The 23144-nt window shown below is 43.6% G+C and overlaps 1 protein-coding gene across 5 annotated transcripts in view; it reads left to right on the top strand.

Annotated features, from left to right (window-relative positions):
- The window catches only part of CEP89 (centrosomal protein 89), a 63697-nt gene that overhangs the window by 27236 nt on the left and 13317 nt on the right, over nucleotides 1-23144 (top strand). For 4 of the 5 annotated variants that reach the window (XM_040633702.1, XM_040633700.1, XM_040633701.1 and 1 more), the window contains exons 9-16: nucleotides 1705-1850; nucleotides 6686-6736; nucleotides 6901-6984; nucleotides 8997-9100; nucleotides 10700-10815; nucleotides 12649-12829; nucleotides 21167-21334; nucleotides 21991-22132. In XM_040633702.1, the coding sequence (XP_040489636.1) occupies nucleotides 1705-1850; nucleotides 6686-6736; nucleotides 6901-6984; nucleotides 8997-9100; nucleotides 10700-10815; nucleotides 12649-12829; nucleotides 21167-21334; nucleotides 21991-22132 (992 nt within the window). The remainder of the gene's footprint in view (nucleotides 1-1704; nucleotides 1851-6685; nucleotides 6737-6900; nucleotides 6985-8996; nucleotides 9101-10699; nucleotides 10816-12648; nucleotides 12830-21166; nucleotides 21335-21990; nucleotides 22133-23144) is intronic. The other variant, XM_008689068.2, reaches the window with a different exon arrangement.

Raw genomic sequence — 23144 nt, 5'->3', positions numbered from 1 at the left:
GTCTGCTTGAGATTCTCTCTCTCCCTCTGCCCCTCCCCCACACCCCCGCTCCCGCATACGCACATGCTCTCTCTGTCTCTCTAAAATAAATAAATAAATCTTTTTAAAAAGTTCCTCTTTCTCCACATATTTAGCAGTGATGAGGATTACATTTTCCTTATTAATTTGACAGGCAAAAAGGTCAGGGAGGAAATCCTATTTTAATTTTATTTGTATTTATTTTACTATTGGTGAGCTTGAGTATTTTTTTTTTCATACCTTTGCAGGTCATTTTCTTTCTCTTTCATAAGTTTTCCCATTTTATTTATTTATTTTTTTTTTTAAAGATTTTTATTTATTTGACAGAGAGAGAGACAGCCAGCGAGAGAGGGAACACAAGCAGGGGGAGTGGGAGAGGCAGAAGCAGGCTCATAGGGAGGAGCCTGATGTGGGGCTCGATCCCAGAACGCCGGGACCATGCCCTGAGCCGAAGGCAGACGCTTAACCGCTGTGCCACCCAGGCGCCCCAAGTTTTCCCATTTTAAATTGAGATACTGGGACGCCTGGGTGGCTCAGTCTGTTAAACATCTGCCTTCGGCTAAGGTCATGATCCCAGAGTCCTGGATATGAGTCCCACATCAGGGTCCTTGCTCAGCGGGGAGCCTGCTTCTCCCTCTGCCTGCCGCCCTCCCTGCTTATGCTCTCTCTCTTTCTCTCTGTCACTCTGACAAATCTTTTTAAAAAAAATTTTTTTAAAGAAAAGGAACCCTTTGGGGCGCCTGGGTGGCACAGCGGTTAAGCATCTGCCTTCGGCTCAGGGCGTGATCCCGGCGATCTGGGATCGAGCCCCACATCAGGCTCTTCCGCTATGAGCCTGCTTCTTCCTCTCCCACTCCCCCTGCTTGTGTTCCCTCTCTCGCTGGCTGTCTCTATCTCTGTCAAATAAATAAATAAAATCTTAAAAAAAAAAAAAAAGAAAGAAAAGGAATCCTTTAAAAAAAAAAAAAAGATACCTTGATTTTTTTTTTTTCTTATTGATTTGTAGTAGCTCTTTATATGTTAGGGATGTTGGCCCTTTTTCATGTATATAATGGTTTCTCAGTTTGTTGATAATTCAGCTAAATATAGGATATTTTTCTTTTATGACTTAGGCTCTTGGTCAAGTCCTTTTTAACACTAAGGTTATATAAATATTCACTAATGTTTTCTCTGTACATTGATCTGTTTATATTAGTCTTATATTATGACTTTAAGAAAAGCATTGTAGTTTTCTTCATACAGACTCTGTGTATTTCGTGTCTTAGGCACATTTATTTCTACAACTTTATATTATTTGTGCTATTACTTTTTTGAATCTGTTTTCTGTGATGTTTTCTAATAGGACATTACTATTCTATGGGAAAGTTCTTAGATCTAATACATTTTCCATTTATTCTATATGACTTTCCAGGCATTTACTGTATATCATCTGAAATAATGACTTTTTCTTTCCAACATAAAATATTCATTTTACTTTAATTGTACGTGTACAAACTTCCAAAACACTGTTGACTATTGAGCGTTAAAAAAACTTAGTCACTTTTATTCATTAATATTTATACATCTGTCCTCTATTGGCTTTATGAGCCCAAAAGGGAAAAAAAGATCAGATGATTGGCAATTTACATAAAATCTTGATCAATTTGGTGTAAGTTCTTCTAACATTAAATTTATTTTTTTTTTCAGTAGTTGATGCGCCTGAACTACTTTATCTAAGAAAACAAGCTCAAGAACTGGTGGATGAAAATGATGGGTTAAAAATGACTGTCCATCGTTTGAATGTAGAATTGAGTAGATATCAGACAAAATTCAGGCATTTGTCCACGGAAGAGGTAATGCTTTTAATTTTAAAATATCAGTTTTCTGATTTTTTTAGGCTTTACTGTTGAATTGACTTCTAATCTTGAAGGGTTCATATTTGCTATTATTTGGTATAAAAAAAAAAAAAAGCACAGTCTTTCTGGGGACTTACTGAGGTCAAGAGGACATGACCCAAGTGAGAATTTCAACAGATAGAAACATTAAAAAGTACCAAACAGAAATCATAGAGCTGAAGACTACAGTACTTGAACTGAAAAATTCAACAGAGTTCAACAACAAACTAGAGCAAGTGGAAGAAAGAATCCATGAATTGAAGACAGAGCAGTGGAATTCATCTGCCCAGAGAAGCAGAAAGAAACTGAAAAAGAATAATGGGCCACTATCAAGTGGATTACAGGGGTCCCAGAAGGAGGAGATTGAGAAAGGGCAGAAAGTTTAAGAAGTAAGGGCTACACTACTGGGTATTTACCCCAAAGATACAGATGTAGTGAAGAGAAGGGCCATATGCACCCCGATGTTCATAGCAGCATTGTCCACAATAGCTAAATCGTGGAAGGAGCTGAGATGCCCTTCAACCGATGACTGGATTAAGAAGTTGTGGTCCATATATACAATGGAATATTACTCAGCTGTCAAAAAGAACGATTTCTCAACATTTGCTGCAACATGGACGGCACTGGAGGAGATAATGCTAAGTGAAATAAGTCAAGCAGAGAAAGACATTTATCATATGGTTTCTCTCATAATGGGATAGACTGGTGATGGGTAGTAGGGAGGGCACGTATTGCATGGTGCACTGGGTGTTATACGCAAGTAATGAATCATCGAACTTTACATCAAAAACCAGGGATGTACTGTATGGTGACTAACATAATATAATAAAATATTATTATAATAAAAAAATAAAATAAAAATATTATAATAAAAAAAATGACACCAAAAGCGATGGCTAGGAAAGCAAAAATAAACCAGTGGGGCTACATCAAACCTCTCAGCAAAGGTAACCATCATCAAAATGAAAAGGCAGCCTATCGAAGGGGAGAGAATATTTGCAAACCACATGTCCAGTAATGGATTTATATCCAAAAAATACAAGGAACTCCTACAATTCAATAGCACAAAAATAAATAACTCAATTTAAAAATGGGCAGCATACCTAAATAGCCATTTTTCCAGAGAAGACATACAGATAACCAACAGGCACTCAACATCACCAATCAGGGAAATGCAAATTAAAATCATAATTAGCTGGCACCTCATACCCATTAGCATGTCTGTTATTAAAAAGAGAAGAAATAACAAGTGTTGGTGAGGGTGTGGAGAAAAGGACCCCCCGCGCACTATCAGTGGGAATGCCAGCTGGTGCAGCCCCAGTCTGGGGACAGTATGGAGGTTCCTCAAGAAATGAGAAACAGAACTACCATATATTGAGCAATTCCACTTCTGGGTAGATGTCCAGAGGAAACAAGATCACTATCTTGAAGAGATGTCTGTACTTGTATGTTCATTGAAGCATTATTTACAGTAGCCAAGGTATGGAAACACCCACGTGTCTGCCAGTGATGAATGGATAAAGAAAATGTGATGTATATACAAAAATGTGATTGATGTGGATGTAATGTGTATATACATACACGGGAATATTACTCAGCCTTAGAAGGTAGTACAGTCATTTGCAATGATATAGATGAACTTGGAGGGAATCTGCTAAGTGAAATAAGACCGACAAATACGGCATAGTATCACTTATATGTGGAATCTTAAAAAAAATAGTCAAACTTAGAGAAGCAGTAGGGTGGTGGCTGCCATGGGCTGGGGGGTGGAGGGAAATAGGGAGAGGCTGGGGTACGCACTTTGAGTTATGAGTAAGATCTGAGGATCAATGTAAAACATGATGATTGTTGGGGCACCTGGGTGGTGCAGTGGGGCGCCTGGGTGGCACAGTTGTTAAGCGTCTGCCTCCGACTCGGCGTGATCCCGGTGTTCTGGCTTCACATCAGGCTTCTCCGCTAGGAGCCTGCTTCTTCCTCTCCCACTCCCCCTGCTTGTGTTCCCTCTCTCGCTGGCTGTCTCTCTCTGTCAAATAAATAAATAAAATTAAAAAAAAAAAATGATTGTTGATCGTGCTGTATTGTATAATTGAAATTTGCTAAGAGAGTAGAACTTAAATGTTGTTGTTGTTTTAAAAGGTAAATATGTGAGGTGATGGGTGTGCACTTAGGTTGGGGGTGGGAATGCTTTCACAGTGTAAGCAGACTAGTTTTTACTTTAGGAAAGGTATTGAAAATTCAGTTCAATAAACTCCCCGAGCATGGGGCGCCTGGGTGGCACAGTGGTTAAGCATCTGCCTTCGGCTCAGGGCGTGATCCCGGCGTTGTGGGATCGAGCCCCACATCAGGCTCCTCCGCTATGAGCCTGCTTCTTCCTCTCCCACTCCCCCTGCTTGTGTTCCCTCTCTCGCTGGCTGTCTCTATCCTGTCAAATAAATAAATAAAATCTTTAAAAAAAAACAAAAAAAACAAAAAAAAAAACTCCCCGAGCAAACCACTGCGAGGAATAACAAGAGGCCAGAAGGTCAGGTCCTTGTCCTTAGAGAATGGTGCATGTGAGGGGTGGAGGGGGGGAGGGGGTTTGGAGACGCGACTCTGACATGTCAGGATACACAGCTGACTGGCCCCTGCTGGGATCGAGGTGGGAAGCCAGGGGCACACCTGTTCTCACGTGGCTCCTGGGAATTCAGGGCAGCTTCGCGAGCTTCTGATTTTAAAGTAGGACTTAAGTTTAAATTTTCAAATAACAGCATTGAGATGGAATTCACCTATTCACTTCACCCACTTGGAGTGCACAGTTCAGTGATTTTTACTGTCCTCATAGAATCCGGCCACCCTCACTGCAGTCAGTCGTAGAACAAGTTCATCGCAACAAGAAATTTCCTGCCTGTTAGCGGTCTCGTCCCTCCCCATTTCCCCGCACCGTCGGCACTGGCTCCTGCAACCACTAAGCTACTTTCTGTCTCAATGGATTTGCCTGTTCTGAACATTTCACGTCCACAAGATCATACAGCATGTGGTCTTTTGCGACTGACTTCTTTCATACAGCCTAATGTTTTTTTAACCACAGCAAAAAAAAAGTTCTAAAACAAGCTTCCTAGGCCAGGGCCTTCTGCAGGGCTGTGGGTGGACCAGTTCTCTTTAAAAAGGATACAGACAGGCAGGCCCGGTGACAGGCCACTGCTCTCCCACACCCTTCTGCCTCCTACTCTGTGACCGCCTCCCCTGATCACTCCAGTCAGATATGATCTCTCTCTCTCTTAAGTCATCGCAGACTTTTGTTTGTTGTGCTCTTAAGGCAGCTAGAACATTCTACCCTGTACTATATTTTGTGTGTAGTGTATTATGTTCATTTGTGTGAGAAGACTTTGATCTGTTGTTAGACCATAAAATCCTGGAAAACCATTGTGTTGTCATGTCCATAATGACTTAGAGAGTTCTTTCTGCTGAATGAATGAGTGATGAGATGGATTTAAGGTGAATGTGTTAGAAAGTTGTTCTTGAAGAAAGAATTATTCCATCAGGGCTGTTGCTTCTAGGCCTGATGGAGTAACTGCTACCAGGTTTGCCGTCTTCCTGTAAACAAGTCAAAACTAGACGGAACACAGACTACTACTATTTACAGAGAGCAGGCAGCACAGTGACCTCGGGCAAGAGAAAGATAAATAGGTGAGCCTTATGTTTGCCTCTGCTTTCGGCCTGTAGACAGTCTGGTGTCGCAGGGCAGGAGCCCCGAGGGACCGGGCCTTCGTAGCTGGCTAACCTAGCCTCTCCGTAAACGTCACTACAGACCCACCCTCACCAGGTAAAAAGCAAGCCTCAAATGCATCAGGTCGATCCATGAATAACGTAAGAGCCTACAAAGGAGAAGAAGAAAAAAAACCCCTCACTCTTTAAGAAGGCAACAAAATCCAGACCCTCTACATGTAACATTCCAAGAGTTCAGCATTCAGGAAACAATAACTAGCTATGTTCCAGATTTAAAAAGACTGAAAAGACTTGACAACACTAAATGCAACATAGAGTACTGGATGGGATCTTTGACCAGAAAAGGACATTAGTGGGAAAATAGGCAAAATGTGAACATAGTCTAGATTATAGTATTGCAGCGGTGTTGGTTTCCTGGTTTTTATGATGTTACTTTGGTTGAGTAAATGAATATTTGTTTTTAGGAAATACATGCTGAAGTATTTCAAGGAAGAGGGGCAGTGTATCTTCAAATTAGTCTCAACATTTCAGAAAAAAATTGGTGTCATGTATATCCATATCTATATCTATATCTATATCTATCTATATATCTATATATCTATCTATATAGATATAGATATATAGATATGGATATACATGCATAGATTGCCGATGCCCGATCTGGAATAGGAATATCTTAGGCTTATTTGCAACGACATGGATGGAGTTAGCGGGTATAATGATAAACAAAATAAGTCAGGCAGAGAAAGACAAATACCATATGATTTCACTCATGTGGAATTTCAGAAACAAAACAAACAAGCAAAGGGAAAAAAGAGACAAACCAAAAACCAGACTTTTAACTATAGAGAACAATCTGGTGGTTCCAGTGAAACAGGTGAAGGGGATTAAGAGCACACGTATGATGATGAGCTCTGAGTCATGTACAGAATTGTTGAATCACACTATCTTGTCCACCTGAAACTAATATAATGTATGTTAACTACACTGGAATTAAAATTAAAAACTTAATAAAAAAAAAAGAATAAGGCCTGAACTTTCAGAGGAAGCATTGTTTAATTTGCCTTCACTATGTGTTTTTTTCTTAGACTTTAAATACTGACGGCCTCCCATCAAAGGGCCCGACACCACCCTGGTTGGTAAGTAAAAGTTACTTAATTTCAGGCCCATATTCTCTGGGCTCTAATTGAATAGCTATTAAAAACCATTCCAAATGAAGTACATTTTCTTAGCTTTTAAAAAATGTACTGGTTGTGTTCAGATGTAAGACCTAAGTTAACCTTCTTTATTCCGTTATGCTCAGTTGGATATAAAGTACCTGTCACCCCTGTTACTGGCCTATGAAGACCGAATGAAGGAGAAGGATGAGCTCAACGCCACCCTTCAGGTAGGCTGGCAGACGTCTCAGGTTTATAAAAAATAAGACTGTTTCAAACCTTAAAGAAACATTTTAAAGATAGGGATGCCCAACATCTACTCTGTACTCAAATGTTGGAGGAAGGGAGAAACGGAGGGAGGGAGGGAGGAGGGAAGGAAGGAAGGAAAGAAAAGAAAAGAAAGAAGGAGCATAGTGGTACAGGTGGGTGGGAGAGAAGAAAGGAGAAAAAGAAAGAAGGAAGGAGGCAGGGAGGGAGGGACCAGTGGAGCCGGAGGGTGCATTGGGATAGATGGGAGAGGTGTGGACGGATGGGCTGGTGCTCCACCAGAAGCCCAGATGTCCCAGGCAGGCAGCCCCATGTGGGCTGGGCTCTTGGGGTCCAGACAGGACCAGCTCCCTTCCTGGTGCTCTGCAGCTGCAAACTCTGCTGTAGAAGGGACACTCAGGAGGACACGGGGAGGCAGCAAGCCGGCGATGTTTTAGGCAGACTTAAATGCTTCCTCATTCTCTGAAGAGCTGACCCCAGGGAAGTCCGGTTGTGTTGGTAGTGGTGAGGGCGCCAGGTTTTTGACGATTCTGCCTTGTTCCCCTCTGTTTCTTGGGAATGGCCTCTAGCAGCAGAGCTCACTCTCAATACACAGGTGAACAGTGCTAGTGGGTGTGATAGGTATGTCCCATCCTTTTCGTGCTGCTCCTGTGAGTGGCCAGAGATCTCTGGAATTGGAAGGATCCAAAGAGAACAGTTTGGGTCTCCTGGGCTCTCTGGCTGGAAGGGTCTGTTAAGTCCCGCAGCCTGCTGTTGTTACACTATCCCACCTACATGGTCCACGTGATGAGGTTTTGAAGCTTTTCTTCTAGAGTTTCTGTTGGACACTTAACTTGGTAAGAGAGTGAATTAATCTTATACTAGTTGATTAATTATCAAGCCAAATAATTAACAAATTAATTTGGTGCTCCTTCGAAAACGGGGGTCAGGAAACATTTTTTGCAAATGGCCATTTAGTAAATATTTTAGGCTTTGCAGGCCCTGCGGCCCCTGTTTGCAACTCCTCGGCTCTGTGGTGGTGGCAAGAAAGCCGCTATAGACAAAGAGCAAATGAATGGGCGTGGCTGTGTTCCAATAAAACTTTATTTACAAAACAAGCAGCTGGCCTGCTGGCTTTGGTTTGCCTGAGCCCCGTTCTGTAAAAGAGCTGTCAGCCACTGGGGAGTGTGTCTGCTCCGAAAGGTAAAAGAGAAGCTCCTTGGCATTGTTAAGCTAAACAGGTATAAGCATACATGTCTAGTAGCTGGGAGAAGAATATTTAGAATCATCCGAGAATAAACATTGGCGGCTAAGGTTCTCGCTGAAGGCCAGCACAAGACAGGGAAGCCCGCTGAGGGCTGGCTGAGGAAAGCAGGAGGGCGGAGGCCCAGCAGGAGTGCCACCAACAGTGTGTAGGAGGCGAAAGCAGACCCGGCGGCAGTCCTCAGTCCTGCTGACGCCGGAGGAGCTGTCCTGACTGGTGGCTTCATGGGGGAGAGGCTTTCTCGTGATCACAACGGGGCAAAATCAGGAGACTCCCAGCCTTACCCACACTGACTCCTTCTACTCCACGGGGGCTTTACTTAGGATGAAAAGTTCTTACATTTCTCTAAAAAGCTCCAATTCATCCTCCAAAGTGTCTAAACAAAGGACAGATTGCAGTGTTCATAGGCATCTCTGCTTTTCTTTTTGACCCGCCCTTGTCTTTTCTTGCTTACCGAAGTATTTGGCACTTACAGAAAAATGCTTATCAAGTCAGGAATGGAGCATTTCAGACCTGAGGCTCTCTGTCCCTTGTACTCAGCATCGTGGTCTCCTGGTTGCTCAGCAGCCCGGGAGCTCCTTGCGGCCAGGCACCCGGAGCTGGTACCTGCCGTTCCCGGGAGACTTTGCTGGAAGGCTACTGACCTTTGTCTTGAGGCGCGCGGTGGCGCTAGGACTAAGAGACGGCGCCTGGGGCGTGTGCGCGTTACAGTTCACCTCCGGTTCATTTCAGGAGGAAATGAGGACGTTCAGGGTGCGAGTCCAGGAAGTGGTGAAAGAAAATGAAGAACTGCACCGAGAGTTAACGAAGAGTAGTCCTGCTACCAGTGAGGAATGGCAAGTGATGCTGGGGTTCTGGTATTTTGCTAACTCAAAAGAAAACACGATAATAGGAATAAACTTTATGAAATCGTCAAATCCATTTTCTTTTTTTACCTAAAATATTTTCAGGGAACGTTTCTAAGAAATCAGTAAGATACAATGACACTGTAGTAAAGAAATTAATAAGGTACAATGACAACGTAGTAAACTATTCTAAAATTCTAAGTAGGTTTTTGAACCCGAAATCCATCTACGCTCCCCATTTTTATTTTCCGAGGTTGTAATTCTCTAGGGCAGTCTTCTCATCCCAAACTTGTTGAGCCACATCCTTTTTGCCCCCCTGGGACTGTTCCCAGGGCTTTAGAACAGGAAGCTCAGGATGGGGCTCTGTACAGCTAGCTCCCGTCTGCCCTGACAGCTGAGCGTGGCCTCACTGCGTCCCGCTGCTGCCGCCTCGCCCCAGAGCGCCCCTTCTGCACTCTTACTCACCCATCAGGCCCTGCTCACATGACCCTGATTGAATTGTCCTGGTCAGTAGCACTCCCTGAAGGCAGAGTTCATTGCTCTCTTGTCTCCGCTTCTGACACAGCCCTAGACCCACGCCCTGCCCTCATACCTGCCATGCTCTGCCTCCCTAGGTGTCTCCCCGTCTGTCTCCCCTGTACTCCTTGATGAGCTCCTCAAGGGCAAGGCCAGGTCCTGCTCATCAGCACAGTGGCAACAGATGGCTAGTCAATGAATAGGAGAAACTAAACGTCTTAGAAAGTCAAAAGGCAGGGCGCCTGGGTGGCTCATCGTTAAGCGCCTGCCTTCGGCTCAGGGCGTGATCCCGGCCTTCTGGGATCGAGCCCCGCATCAGGCTCTCTGCTCCACTGGGAGCCTGCTTCTTCCTCTCCCACTCCCCCTGCTTGTGTTCCCTCTCTCGCTGGCTGTCTCTTTCTCTGTCAAATAAATAAATAAAATCTTTAAAAAAAAATAAAATAAAAACAGGAACTTTCTAAATTCTTCTAATTTCCTACTGGCTTCAGAATAATCCAGTGGGTGTCAGGATTAGAGCTTTATTTTATTTTTTTAAAAGATTTTATTTATTTATTTGACAGAGCAGGAGAGCACAAGCAGAGGGAGCAGCAGAGGGAGAGGGAGAAGCAGACTGCCCACTGAGCAGGGAGGCTGATGTGGGACTCGATCCCAGGACCCTGGGATCATGACCTGAGTAGAAGGCAGTCACTCAACCAACTGAGCCACCCAGGAGCCCCAGGATTGGGACCTTATATATGAAACAAGATTGGCCATCTGGCAATTGTTCAAGCTGGGTGTTGTGTTTTGTACGTGGAAGTCTATTATCCGATTCTTTTCTGCTTCTGTATGTGTTTGACATGTTACATTTTAAAAAGTTATTGAAGCAGTTCACAATGCAGTCTTTATCGCTGTCCTCCTGCCCCCCCCCTTAATGCGAATGGTCAGATTAACTGTGCAAATGACGTGTTTAGCATTAAAACTTGTCCAGATATTCGTGACCTGCCGCACATCCATTGCTCTCTTTTAGACTCCGGAGTGTCCGTGTAATCATCCAGTACCTGGGTGGCAGTATTTAATTTTGTAAATCAATTGTAGGCGTCAGCTTCAGACTCAGGCAGAACTGGTTTTAGAGGAAAACAAGTTGTTGATAGAGCAGCTGGAAATTCAGCAGAGAAAAGTCAAGGACACCCAGCAGGAGCGTCTCCAGGAAGGTGAGCTGTCTGTCCAGCATCTTTTGACACTGGCACCCCCACCCCGCAGCCTGCTGCTGGTAGGGACCCCCTTCAAATCACAAATGGTGGAAATCACCTTTTCTAGAATGTGTTCCTCTTTACTGAAAGGCAGCCGTTTATGTTACAACGTATCCAGTGTTACCCATAACACATTGACTGCTTTCTCGTAGACTTACTGTGTCTTTCCAGTTACTCTACATCGTACAAAGTGGGTGTAGATGACGTCGTTAGAGTCAGCAGGACTGGGTGTGGGGGAACTAGTGCCATGTAAGTGGAAAAATCGTGTGAGTTGAATATATGAAACCACGCCAAGCTTGGTTCCTGAATGTTTGTTCTGTGAGTATGAGTGTCCCTCCCTGCCCCTAGGAGCCTCACAGCATGTGGCCATGGGCTTTGAAGTGGGCCAGATTGAGACATTTCTTCCACTTTGGTCAAACCCCAAATTCATGAGCACAGAAGGGAGTGGCATTTTCTTCCTTTCGCTTTACTGTCTTTTCTTTTTCAGTGAAGAATGATCTAGCACAGGAGGGCAGAACGTAAGTGTAAGCCCTCCTTTCTGTCTTCCCTCCTGCTCGTGATTATTTGATGACTGCCCTTAACACCCTGGGCACTAAAGCCCGCGCTGCTGCTGGAGTTATTGGGCTGAAAGTTCATTTGTTTCCATGAGCCAGCTCATGTGAAAAAGTGAGAGTGTCTGGGGCGCCTGGGTGGCTCAGTCAGTTGAGCGTCTGTCTCGTGGTGTCAGCTCAGGTCATGATCTCCCAGTCCTGGGACCCAGCTCTGTACCAGACTCTGCCCTCAGCCCATAGTCTGCTTCAGATTCTCTCTCCATCTTACCCCCTCCACCCCGCTCTCTCTCTCAAATACATCAAATCTAAAAAAAAAATTTTTAAATAAAACAATAAAACAGAGCATCCAACAGGAGTTCCCTTCACAGGACTTCCCCTTAGACTCTACGTGGCACAGATGTGTCTGCCTTTACTTGGGCATTATTTGGGGTGGAGGAGAGAGAAAGTCATCGAGCCTCCTGTCTTTGTTTTCAAGATCAGAGATGGCAGGGAAAATTAATTTTGTATTTCCCGAGCCTAACTTCTTCAAATGTTGCAGGTATAAGCAGGCATGATGCTGGTTCTGATCATGTAGAAAGGGCCAACCTTTGGGCCTGTATGATTGATCCAGTCAGCTGCCCGTCCTATCTTCCCATTTCCCAGAAGGAGCTGTTCATTTTGATCAACTAAATCTTTTCAGAGAGTGGAAGGATTTAAAGTTTTATGTTCTAACACTAGTAAGTGCTACTTTCAACAGATGTCTGGGAAGTATCTTATCATTACATATACAGTGTTGCCCAGGGCGAAAATATTTATGATTTACTTTAAAACAGGGCTTATTGAGGTACAAGAAGAAAAGTCATACATTCAATCTGTCCTTGGGCCATAAAAACTTGAAAATCTTGCAGTTTAAGGCACAACATCCTGATGCTGCTATCTGTGTGTGACTTAAGGCTTCAGTCTTTGGAAAGTCCGTTTCTCGAAGGCTAAAATCCTGTCTTGTTTAATTAAACATCATATGTTAACAATGATACCACCATACTGAGCCCCAGTAAGAAAGTCGATATTTAGGGAATGTTTAATATAGGGGCAGTAATTTCTAAGTATAAGGCTTCTGGTATCATTTTACAAATCTCCAAAAGATTTTTTTTTTTTCAAGATGATTATTTATAAGCTGGCTCTCCTTGGTATTACCTACTAATCAATAATCATGTTTTCTTAAGTCTTCTGTACCAAGTCTTTTTCCATCTCGTTTGTTTTTCAGTTTCTAAACTGACTAAACAACTAATGCTTCTGGAGACGAAAACACAGAACCAAAAAAAAGAACTAACTGAAAATAAGGAGCAGTTGGAAATTTTACGTACCGAATGCCAGGACCTAAAGACACAGCTGGATGGCAAAATTGCAATGAACGTTCATACTTTGATTGTGAATGAATTAAAAAGGTAAGGATACAATGTCTTGTGAAGTTTGAGCGCATCGCTGTGCGTGTGGTTTTAGGTGGACTGGAGGGGGAGGTTGCCTATCTTTTTCTGAGTCGTCTAGCTACGCCAGCACAGGTGTCCGGGACTGAGAATGGCAAATCTATTATTACTAAAGGACACTATGCCTGTCCTTAAGGGCCACGGTCTGCACTTTGTGTGTGTGTATATATGATTTCTTTTCCCCCTACTCTTCCAGCCTTTATTGGTTTTAGACCCAAAGATAATTTAAAGTAGTAGAACTGGAAACCTGGATATCCAGGACGAGGGAACAGATTAAATGAAAGATACAACCATAAAATGAAATGCAATGCAGCCATTAAACAGGATGTCACAAAGGAATCTTTTGGCAAGTTTGGGAAAATATTTTTAAGTGAAGAGATTAGATGACAAAGCAGTATGTATAGAATGATCACAATTTTGTTTAAAAAGAAAAAAAGCATATGTATGTATGTGTGTTAAGGTAACCAACCATCCCAGTTTGCCTGGGACTGAGATTTTGCCAGGATGTGGGAATCCCAGTGCTACAACTGGGAAAGTCCAAGGTAAACTGGGATGAGTTGATCATTCTAGTGTGTGTGTGTGTGTCTTTATATGTATAATTAATTGCATGTATGTGTAAATACATATACACACTTGTATGTATATGGTTACACACACATATTCCATAAGTACACAGAAAAAAGACTGGAAGAAGGGAAAAGTAGTAACAGAAATTCTCTTTGGCAGGTGAAATTCTGTGTATATCAGTAGTCAACGTTCTCTAGGAAAACAACTGAAATATGTAGGGTATGTGTATAGATACTTCTAGAGAGAGAGAGTTTAAGGAATTGGCTCACACAGTACGGGGGCCGGCAAATCGAAAGTCCATAGGACAGCCAGCCTGGAAACTCAGGCAGGATTTCTGTGTTAGTCTTGAGGCAGAATTCCTTCTTTGGGCAACCTCAGTTTGGGCTCATAAAGCCTTCAACTGATTAGATGGGGCCCACTCACACTATCAAGGGTAACGTTTTACTTAAAGTCAGTTGCTTACAGATGTTAATCACATCTACAAAATACCTTCACAGGAGCATCTATCTAGTGTTTGTCCAGAAACAAACTGGGCACCATAGCCTAGACAAGCTGACATGTAAAATTAACCATCAAAACGGGTAATTTAAATTTTCTTTGTGTTTTTTTTTAAATATTTAACATGTATTCTATTACGAATATGCCTTACTTTTGTAATGGGGGAAATAATTTTTTAAATGGTGTGGCTTTCAGCTAAGATGGTTGACGTGGGGGAATAAATGAGTTGGTGCATGTGAAGGGCTTAGGTTGGGACTTTAGTAAATGCTGGTGATTCCAGCTACTGGAACCCAGTGTTTTGACTCTACTATGACATGCTGTCTGGGCCAGACCTGTACTTTACTTTTCCATCCCAGTAGAGGAAGGAAATTTTTTTGAAGTTCTGTTCATCTTTGTGATTTTATTTCTCTCAAACACCCCAGTCCTGTGGCTGATGTTTTTTTGTGGATGTCATCATCACATGTTCTTTTTTATTTTTTTAAGATTTTATCTATTTATTTACTTTCAAGAGCGAGCGGGCGAGCAAGTAAGCAGGGGAGAGTGGCAGCGGGGGAAGGAGAGGAGGAGGAAAAGAATCCCAAGAATCAACACAGGGCTCCATCTCATGACCTTGAGATCATGACCTGAGTCAAAACCAAGAGTCAGACGCTCACCTGACTGAATCACCCAGGCGCCCCCATAACCACGTATTCTAATGGCCCCCTAGATGTGAGTACAGAAGGTATAAAAACCTTAAAAAGGAAGGCACTAATGGGAAGGCAGTGGAAGACATGGTTGTTGAAAAGGCAGACATGTCACCAAATCTCTTCTAAGTGGAGATCAGGTGAGGAGTGTTGTGGCAGCGAGTGAACTGGAGTAGGCACGGAAAGCCTGTGTGCCAGCTTTTGGCCGGGAGGCTTTGGGCTCAGAGTTGACAGGTGGGGTAGAGGCTGGAGGAGTCAGAGTGCACGTGGAGAGGGTTGACCCTGATGGCTGTCTGTTGGAAGGCACAGTGATTGGTGAGAGCATCAGTACCGTGGGAAGACGGGCACGAGTCCTTCAGAGATGGAATGTGTGAATTCAGGGCAGGCTATAGAGGCTGTACCAAGACCTGGTAGAAAAACAGAGTAAGGAGACTACTACAGATGTGAGGTCAGCCAAGGACTCCTTGGAGTTGGGCTGAAGGGAGCCGACGGGCTGCAAGGCTTCAGTGCACCTGCCCTCTGGGTGCTTCCGTTATGGGGGCTCCCTTCCCACACCGATAGGGTCGTGAGAGATGTGCCACGTGTACAGGCGTAGTCGTTAGTGAGCAGCAAAGCAGCTGTGGAACTGGCTCCTACGATGGGGGTGAGCGTGAGGAGGACTTTGGGAAAGAGTGGTGTCACAGGCAAAGATGAGGTCATGGGAAAAAGATTCTGTTTATATGGAAAAGGGTTAAATTGAACCTGTGCTCAGGGAGCTTCTAGGTATGGTGCATGTGTGTTGTTTCTCCTTGCCAGGTGTGGGGTGGTGTAGATCGTAAATTTGGAGCGGCTTCTCCATTTAGTCTGCTTGTTGTACCTGTCAGCAACCTTGCCTGGGAGGGATTGTGACCCCAGAAATGGCAGGAGGTTACTTTCCTAGTGAGCTGTCCAGTTGACTTACCGTTGTGCTGGTGGTCACACCTGGAAGCTTCGATTGTTCTTTGCTTTTACTGCTGCTTGCAAAGGTTGAGCCTACCCAGGATGGGTGGTGGGAGAAAAACAGGGAGTCACCCCACTTCTAAAGAAAGTTAGCAGACTTGTTTAGGGAGAGCTAAGGGTTTGGGGTGACTAGTGGTTTCTACACAAGGAAAGCCTTCCTTATTCTGGCTTTTTTTGGGGGGGCTATTCTAAAGTGAAGCCGACTGTTCACATAACTCATCTGTGTAGACAGAGTCCTGATCAGCAGTCCGTGATATGCCTGCTCAGGGGGGTGCCAGGGCAGAAAGGCAGTCTCCTTACATAATACACACCAAATGCCAAGTCCTTCATCCTAAAATAAGAACAGACTCCTGGATGTGAACAAACGACAAGGATCATTGGGTATAATGGGGAAAAAACTCAATAAAAGAGGAAGACCTACATAAGCACAGAAATTCGCTTCAGAGACAACAGATACTATAGATAACTGAGAATACAGAGAACACAGTGGCATAAAGAAGTACAGTCCTTAAGAGCAAGATTAGAAGTGATTACCAGAATCTAAAGAAAATTCAGTAGAAGGGCTAAAAGACAAATTGGCCAATTCTGCTAGAGTATAAGGAAACAGACGATTGGGAATGGAGAGAAGGTAGTGGACGGAAGACCTGTCCAGGAAGTCCAACCTCAGATCGTCAGGCATCTCAGAAAGAAAGCTTAAAGAACATGGGAAGGGAGACATGACTAGTCGAAGGGCATTTCCAGGTCTCCGAAGACCTTGACTGCTAGGACCTGCAGAGTACCTGGTATAGTGAATGAAAAAGACCCACACCCAGATACACCCACATGAAAGATCAGTGGACCAAGAGTGGTGAGACAAGCCCATCACCTTCAAATAAATCGTGGGCGGGGACTCCGGAGGGCTTCATCCTCAGGGTAAGGTGAACTCGGAACCAACCAGCCCTCAGTCCTCTCTGGAGGAAGGCTCTTTACTCCTAAAAACGTTTCAAGGATAGTGTTCAGGACACAAAGCAAACCAGACCGACAGACAGTGCCTGGGAACCAGCGGAAGTAGCAAATAATAATCAAGAGTCCAGATCTGAGAATTAGCAGCCAAAGCCTGTAGAACAACCGGTGGCCCTTAGGCTTTACCGAAATGAAGGGCTCCGAAGTGTCTTCAGGGAACTATAAGACATAACGATACTGGATTTGAAAAGGAAACCACGTTCAGAGCTGAAAAATACAAGAACCTAGATTCAGAACTCACTGGGTGGGCTTCACTGAAGATGAGACACAGCAGGGTGGCGAATTAGCGAGCTGCGAAATGGGCAGAAGCAAGGATCCGTAGGATGGTGTGCAGTGTTCCAAGGTCGCGGTGTCAGTAGCTCACAGACGGGAAGCAGCAGAGGGGTCTATTTCATCAGCAGTGGTTAGAGATACGTCAGTGGGGCGTCTTCCCCGACTGAAGGCAGTCCACAGTACGTGGGTTGGGCTGGCCCATTTACAGTTGGGTCAATGAAGAGCCGTCTTTGTGAAATAGCAGAGGACAGATGGCCTTCCAGGGAGCGCGGCAACAACAGGGTGTTTAACAAGTAATGGGACATGCCAGTCCCTGGCATGCTAGCTTCAAGGGTGCTGGGAAACAACCAGAATCCCTGCCGAGCCAGAATTTGATTCTGGAGAAAATGCCTTTCCGGAATGAAGTCAAAATAAGGATATTTTCAAACCCAAACTGAGTACCACCACCAGCAGACCCACATTAAAGGCAGTTCTCAAAGAGGGACATAATTCAGTGTTGGATGTATGGGAGGCAAGGTACACTAGAGTAAAAAAGACACAGTAAATACGTAAATAAATGTAAATGACCATTGATTCCATAAAACAATAATAATGTCTTTTGGGATTTAAAAATGCATCGAATTCAAATGCACAGCAACAATCGCAGATAATCGGAAAAGGGGTCAATGGAGTTTGTCTTCTGAAGTCTTTATATCATTCCAGAGAGGAGGACGGTGTTGATTCACTTTATAGTTTGAAAATACACTCGAAATTTGTGGAAAGAGAATGTCTGTAACTTCTAAACTAGTATAGGGAAAGAATGATTTTTTTTTTAAATCAGTCTAAATGAGGGCAAGAAAAGATAGGACAAGTGGTAAAATAAAAAACACAAAATGAAGAAATTTAAAATATATCAGGAATAGGTAACGCTAAAGAGGCTAAACGTTAAAGTAACGTATGTTAGGTAGAGCCCCGGGGTGTTGGATGGCGACCACAGTAAGACCACAAGGGACAGTGAAATAGAGAAGTTTGTAACCCACAGGTACCGGGAGGGGCCACGTGGGGATGTCCAGGCAGGGTGTCTGGGGCACATGAGGGTCCAAAGAGCAGGGTTTTAGCAAACTTCCGGGCCTCTTACCTATGGGGCAGTGAGGGCAAGGCCCTCGGAGGTGGGGAAGAATGCTCATCACACAGAGCAGTCACACCAGGAATTTACGTTTACCTGTGACTGTGTGGGCTGTGACCGAAGTCCTGTGAGCGGGAGGCTCGCGTCAGCTCGAGGCCCCGTGCAGGCCGCACACGGGGGCTTCCACGGCAAAGACACCGTGGGGCGGGGCAGCTCAACTCGCCACAGCAGCTCTGTGTTGCCTTTACGCTGCGCGTGTCGATCAGAAACACACGGACAGGTCCCGAGTGAAAGGGCAGATGCAAACCAAATGAGAGGTGCTTAAGTTCCATTCATATCTGGCAAGACCGATGACAAGGTAAAAAACACTAAACGAAGAGAATCAGTTGGTAGAGAAGGCTTAGTCCACCAAGTAGATGTTCGTTTAAATGTGTGCGCACCAGAAATAGAGTAAGTTCCTGTCAATACGCTTGAAAATTCAGGCGACATAGTGACATTCCTGGAAAAACATAACGTCCCAAAACTGACTCAAAAAGAATACCTGAATATTCCTTTAATCATTAAAGAAATAGAATCCAAAGATCATTCCTTGAAGAAAACTATAAGCCTACATAACTTCACCAGCGTGTTCTAAAAATACCCGAGGAGGAAATATCCAGTCTTACATAAACCCTTCTAAAGAACAGAAAAGGAGTTAATGCTGCCTAACTCATTGTATGAGATCAGTGTCACCTTGATATCAAAACCCAACAATTATAAGAAAGGAAAAATTACTTTTCCTTTTTGCCCGTGAATCTAGATGTAAAAAAAATTTTTTTTTGAAGATGTTATTTATTTGAAAGAACAAGCTGGGGAGAGGCAGAGGGAGAAGCATGCTCCCCGCTGAGCAGGGAGCCCGATGTGGGACTCGATTCCCTGGACCCCGGCCGGGATCATGACCTGAGCAGAAGGCAGACGCTTAACTGACAGAGCCACCCACGTGCTCCCAGATGTAAAAACTCTCTATCTCTTTTTTTTTTTTTTTAAGATTTTATTTATTTGAGAAAGAGAGAGAGAGAGAGCACAAGCCAGGGAGAGAGGGAGAATCAGATTTCCCGCTGAGCAGGGAGCCCAGCTCGGGGCTGGATCCCAGGACCCCGGGATCATGACCTGAGCCAAAGGCAGATGCTTAACCAACTGAGCCACCCAGGCGCCGGAGATATAAAAACTCGTAAAGAAAGGGTTTTTTCAAAGATGTTCTGTTTCTTCACCAAATGGTTATTATATGAGGGTTCGTTATAATAATTATTTGTTAAAACATGAATTTATCTTTTATATACTTTTTTATATGTGTATTTCACAATTTAAAAAATTTTAAATCATGGCTTTTTACCAAAAGAACTAAATTCAAAAGTGATCAGGACGGGTTTCCTCTGGGGAGCCCAAGGGGTAGAATAGGAAACATTTTATTAAAAAACATTTTTTTTGAAGCAACTATTTTGGGGCACCAGGCTGGCTCAGTCAGTGGGGTGTGCGACGATCTCAGGGTTGTGTGTTTGAGCCCCATGTTGGGTGCAGAGATTACTTAAAAATCTATAAAGAAAAAAAGAAAGAAGGAAAGGAAGGAAGGAACTATTTCTCCCACCAGCTATTCACTGTTAACTTTTTTTTTTTAACGAATTGTTTTTACCTCTTTGTTTTACCTCTTTGTTTAAAATGAATTGTTTTACCTACTTTGTTAAGTAATATATTGTTAGAAATACGCCTGAAGTCCTTTTTAACCCACTCTCCTTAGTCCAATATTTATCCCGGCTTTGTGAAAGGAATCACTACCACAAACTTGGAATTACATTTCCAATCTGTTTTTTATTTCTACATACGTTTCCATAAATGACACACGGCATTTTTTTGGTGTGTCTTAAGTTTATATGAATGAATTCACGCTTTGAGTATCTTGACCTTTTACACTCAAATTTCTCAAGCATCTCTCCATGTTGAAATAGCTCTTAGAGTTTATTCTTTTAGCTTCTGCCTGGTGGTATTTTACTTTACATTTTACTTACCTCAATGGAAGTATAAATAGTTAATGAGTTTGCTCCATCAAGTCATGCCACAGTAAGATTTCGGGAATGTGTCGTCAGTTTCCCTACNTACGTATTTAGAGGTGGCACTTTGGGCCCTGGGGTAAGTGCGTCTTCTAGATCTCGACGTGTTGTTCTCTGAGGTAACTGTGCTGGCCCACCGATGCTTTCCCAACATTCTCCATAGCCCCTAGTTGCTTTTCGTTGTGAACTTTTCTTCAGTGATTGAGTTGATACCAGGTTGAGTCCGTTACTTTGGCAAAACTACATTTAAAGAAAATTCTCAAATCAAAAGACAGTGAAGAAAGAAGATAAATTAAAAATCCCAGTTTCATGGTTTTTATCTAGGTATGTTCTGCACTCTTTGACTAATTAAAACTAGTAAACCAGAAAGTAATGGAAACTATCTGGAAAATCCCTACTGGGGTGTTCAGGGAGCCAGCCCAGGCCGAAGTCACTGAAAATTGCCTGACAAGTGAGACAGACCCACACACAGGCCACCTGCGCCCATCCGCCGGCCAGCAAGCCTCGGAAGTAAGGCCCACGCGGTACCCAGAGACACCCTCCGCTCAGAACTGGGCAGCCTCTGTGCGCATGACTCTGCCTGTTCAGTTCTGGTTATTACCTGAGAGCTGACCAAGAGAGCCAGTGAAGAAATAACTCCCCTCTCAAGCACCATTTTGCCAGAACTGCGTGTTGAAATTGTATGCCTTCCTTGTTCTTTTGTTGCTGTTATCATAAAAACATAGAATTACTTTTAGTATGACATAGAATTCGGTCTAGCATTAGGATTTGGGGGAGGCAGTTATAACTATGTAAATCAATGAAGTGGTCTTAAGTTCTTTCTGGAAGGAATATAGGGTACAAATAAGTATATCTATACAAAGGCATAAGCAACAGTTATGAGCAGGAAAAAGCATTAGATCGTTATCCTCAAAAAATTGTGTGCCCAGCCCCCGGGAGTTCCATCCCAGGCCCTTGGGGGTGGGGAGATGAGCAGCGTTTCCACGGGGGGCCTTCCACAGACCCCCACGGGCTGGCGGGCTGGGCTGCCCCTTGCTTGTCTGGCAGCGGCTGCCTGGTGTTGGCTTCGGTGTGCCAGATCCAAGCCTGTGATGTTTTTGCCTGCTAGCCGGCTGCAGGAGGAAGAGGAGAACGGAGGTGCCGAGATGGAAGAGTTGTTGGGGAAGTTGGCACTGCTGCAAGTGCAGAAGCAGAGCCTGCTCGTAGAGAAGAACAGTCTGGCAGCGAAAAACCAAGCGCTGGGAGCCGAACTGGACAGGGCCCAGAAAATAAATAGGTTTTTATCTATTTTTTCTTAAGCTAGTTTGGTTTTTTTGTTTTGGGGGGTGGGTTTTTTTGTTTTTTTGTTTTTTGTTTTTTTTAGTATTAAAAAGAGAAAATTAAATCTTCTGTTTTGTTTTCTTTGTCTTTTCTTTTTCTAATATTGGCCGTAAAATGGAAAAGGATCATTGAGATTACTGGGTATCAAAAGTACGGTAAAGGCTGTCTGTTGACCAGCATTAGCCAACATTTCTCAAGTTTATAGTTCAATATAGTTGATAGTCACAATGATGACCCTAAGACTCTGGAAGTCCTAGAAGTTCTTTCCTACACGTTTCCCAAAAGTTGGCTTTGGGGTAACTGGATTCCTTTTTCAAAACCATCTTTTAGAACACGATCCCAAAAATGAATGGAATAATACATAAATAGCCTATTAACTGCCTTAAGCATTTTGTGATTCCTGTTGACTTGGCTTGGAGTCGATAATTATGCTTCACTTAAATTTAAACCCATTTACCTCTTCTCACCCTGAAACTTAATAGAAGATTTAGGTTGGCGAAGAATACATTTAAATGCTAACATACTTGCTATTTTGACGATGCAGATTTTCACTATGTCCCAGCCATTCAGGCTAATGAGTTTTTTGTTCCACCATTTGGGGAAACTCTCTAGGAGGTCTCAAAAGAGAATTGATGTTCTCAAAAAGCAAGTGGAAAAAGCCATGGAGAACGAAATGTCCGCTCACCAGTACCTGGCAAATCTTGTTGGCCTGGCCGAGAATGTAACCCAGGAACGCGACAATCTTAAGTATTTGGTAAGCTCCCTCACTTTCTTCGAGTACACTGAAAATTAATATGCAAACGTAATTTTAAGAGCATTTTCTTGGGGCAGCTGGGTGGCTCAGTCGGTTGAGCATCCGACTCTTGATTTCGGCACAGGTCATGATCTCGGGGTCCTGGGATCGAGCCCCGAGTCAGGCTCCACGCTCAGTGGGGAGTCCGCTCGAGATTCACTCTCTCCTTCTCCCTTTGCCCCACACCCCCGCTCTCTCTCCCTGTCTCTCTCTCTAAAATAAATTTTTTTAAGAGCATTTTCATTACAAAATTATCCATAAAAAGCTTCATCTTTTTAAGTTTTAACTACACATTTTCAGATTCTCCAAAATGTTAGCTTTGAACCATGGAGGAAAAACATTTTTGAAAGACAAATAACCCAGACTTTTAAATAATGGTAAATGAAATTTTAGAAGGTAAACTAATGGAATTAGTCCATTTAACCAAATAGAGCAGTGGTCGTCAGGTGTTTATTACCCATGCATCTTCATATTCTGTCCGTAAAGCTAACTCAGTGTGTTTCCTGTCTGAAGATGAACCAGAGCCATAGGCAGGTTAAATAGAGTTCAGCCCATGTTGCTTCTGGCAGCCCTGGTCCCAAGGACAGAACCAAGGGGATCATCGCTGGGCCTAGATGACGGAGCACTGCCCCGCCAGCAGGAGCGATGCCACCGACATGATTCTTGGCATTTCCACACTGATTTTATTTTATTTTTTTTAAACAGTTTAATCCTCACGTTTCTCTTTTTTTTATGATTTTATTTATTTGAGAGAGAGAGCAAGCACGAGCGGGGGGGCGGGGGGGCAAAGGGAGAAGCAGACTCGTCCCTGAGCAGGGAGCCCAATGTGGGGCTCAATCCCAGGACCCTGTGTTCATGACCTGAGCCGAAGGCAGACACTCAACTGACAACCACCCAGGCGCCCCTTCCACAATGAGTTTAAAAGGTGTCAGCCATAGGGCTGCGCAGTGAAAGAAGACAGACTCTGCCAAGC

This window comes from Ursus maritimus, unplaced genomic scaffold (genome assembly GCF_017311325.1).
Source record: "Ursus maritimus isolate PB19 unplaced genomic scaffold, ASM1731132v1 scaffold_19, whole genome shotgun sequence".
In the NCBI taxonomy this organism is placed as follows: domain Eukaryota; kingdom Metazoa; phylum Chordata; class Mammalia; order Carnivora; family Ursidae; genus Ursus; species Ursus maritimus.
The sequence above is the reverse complement of the archived record's forward strand: the minus strand, read 5'-3'. Positions and strand labels throughout refer to the sequence as shown.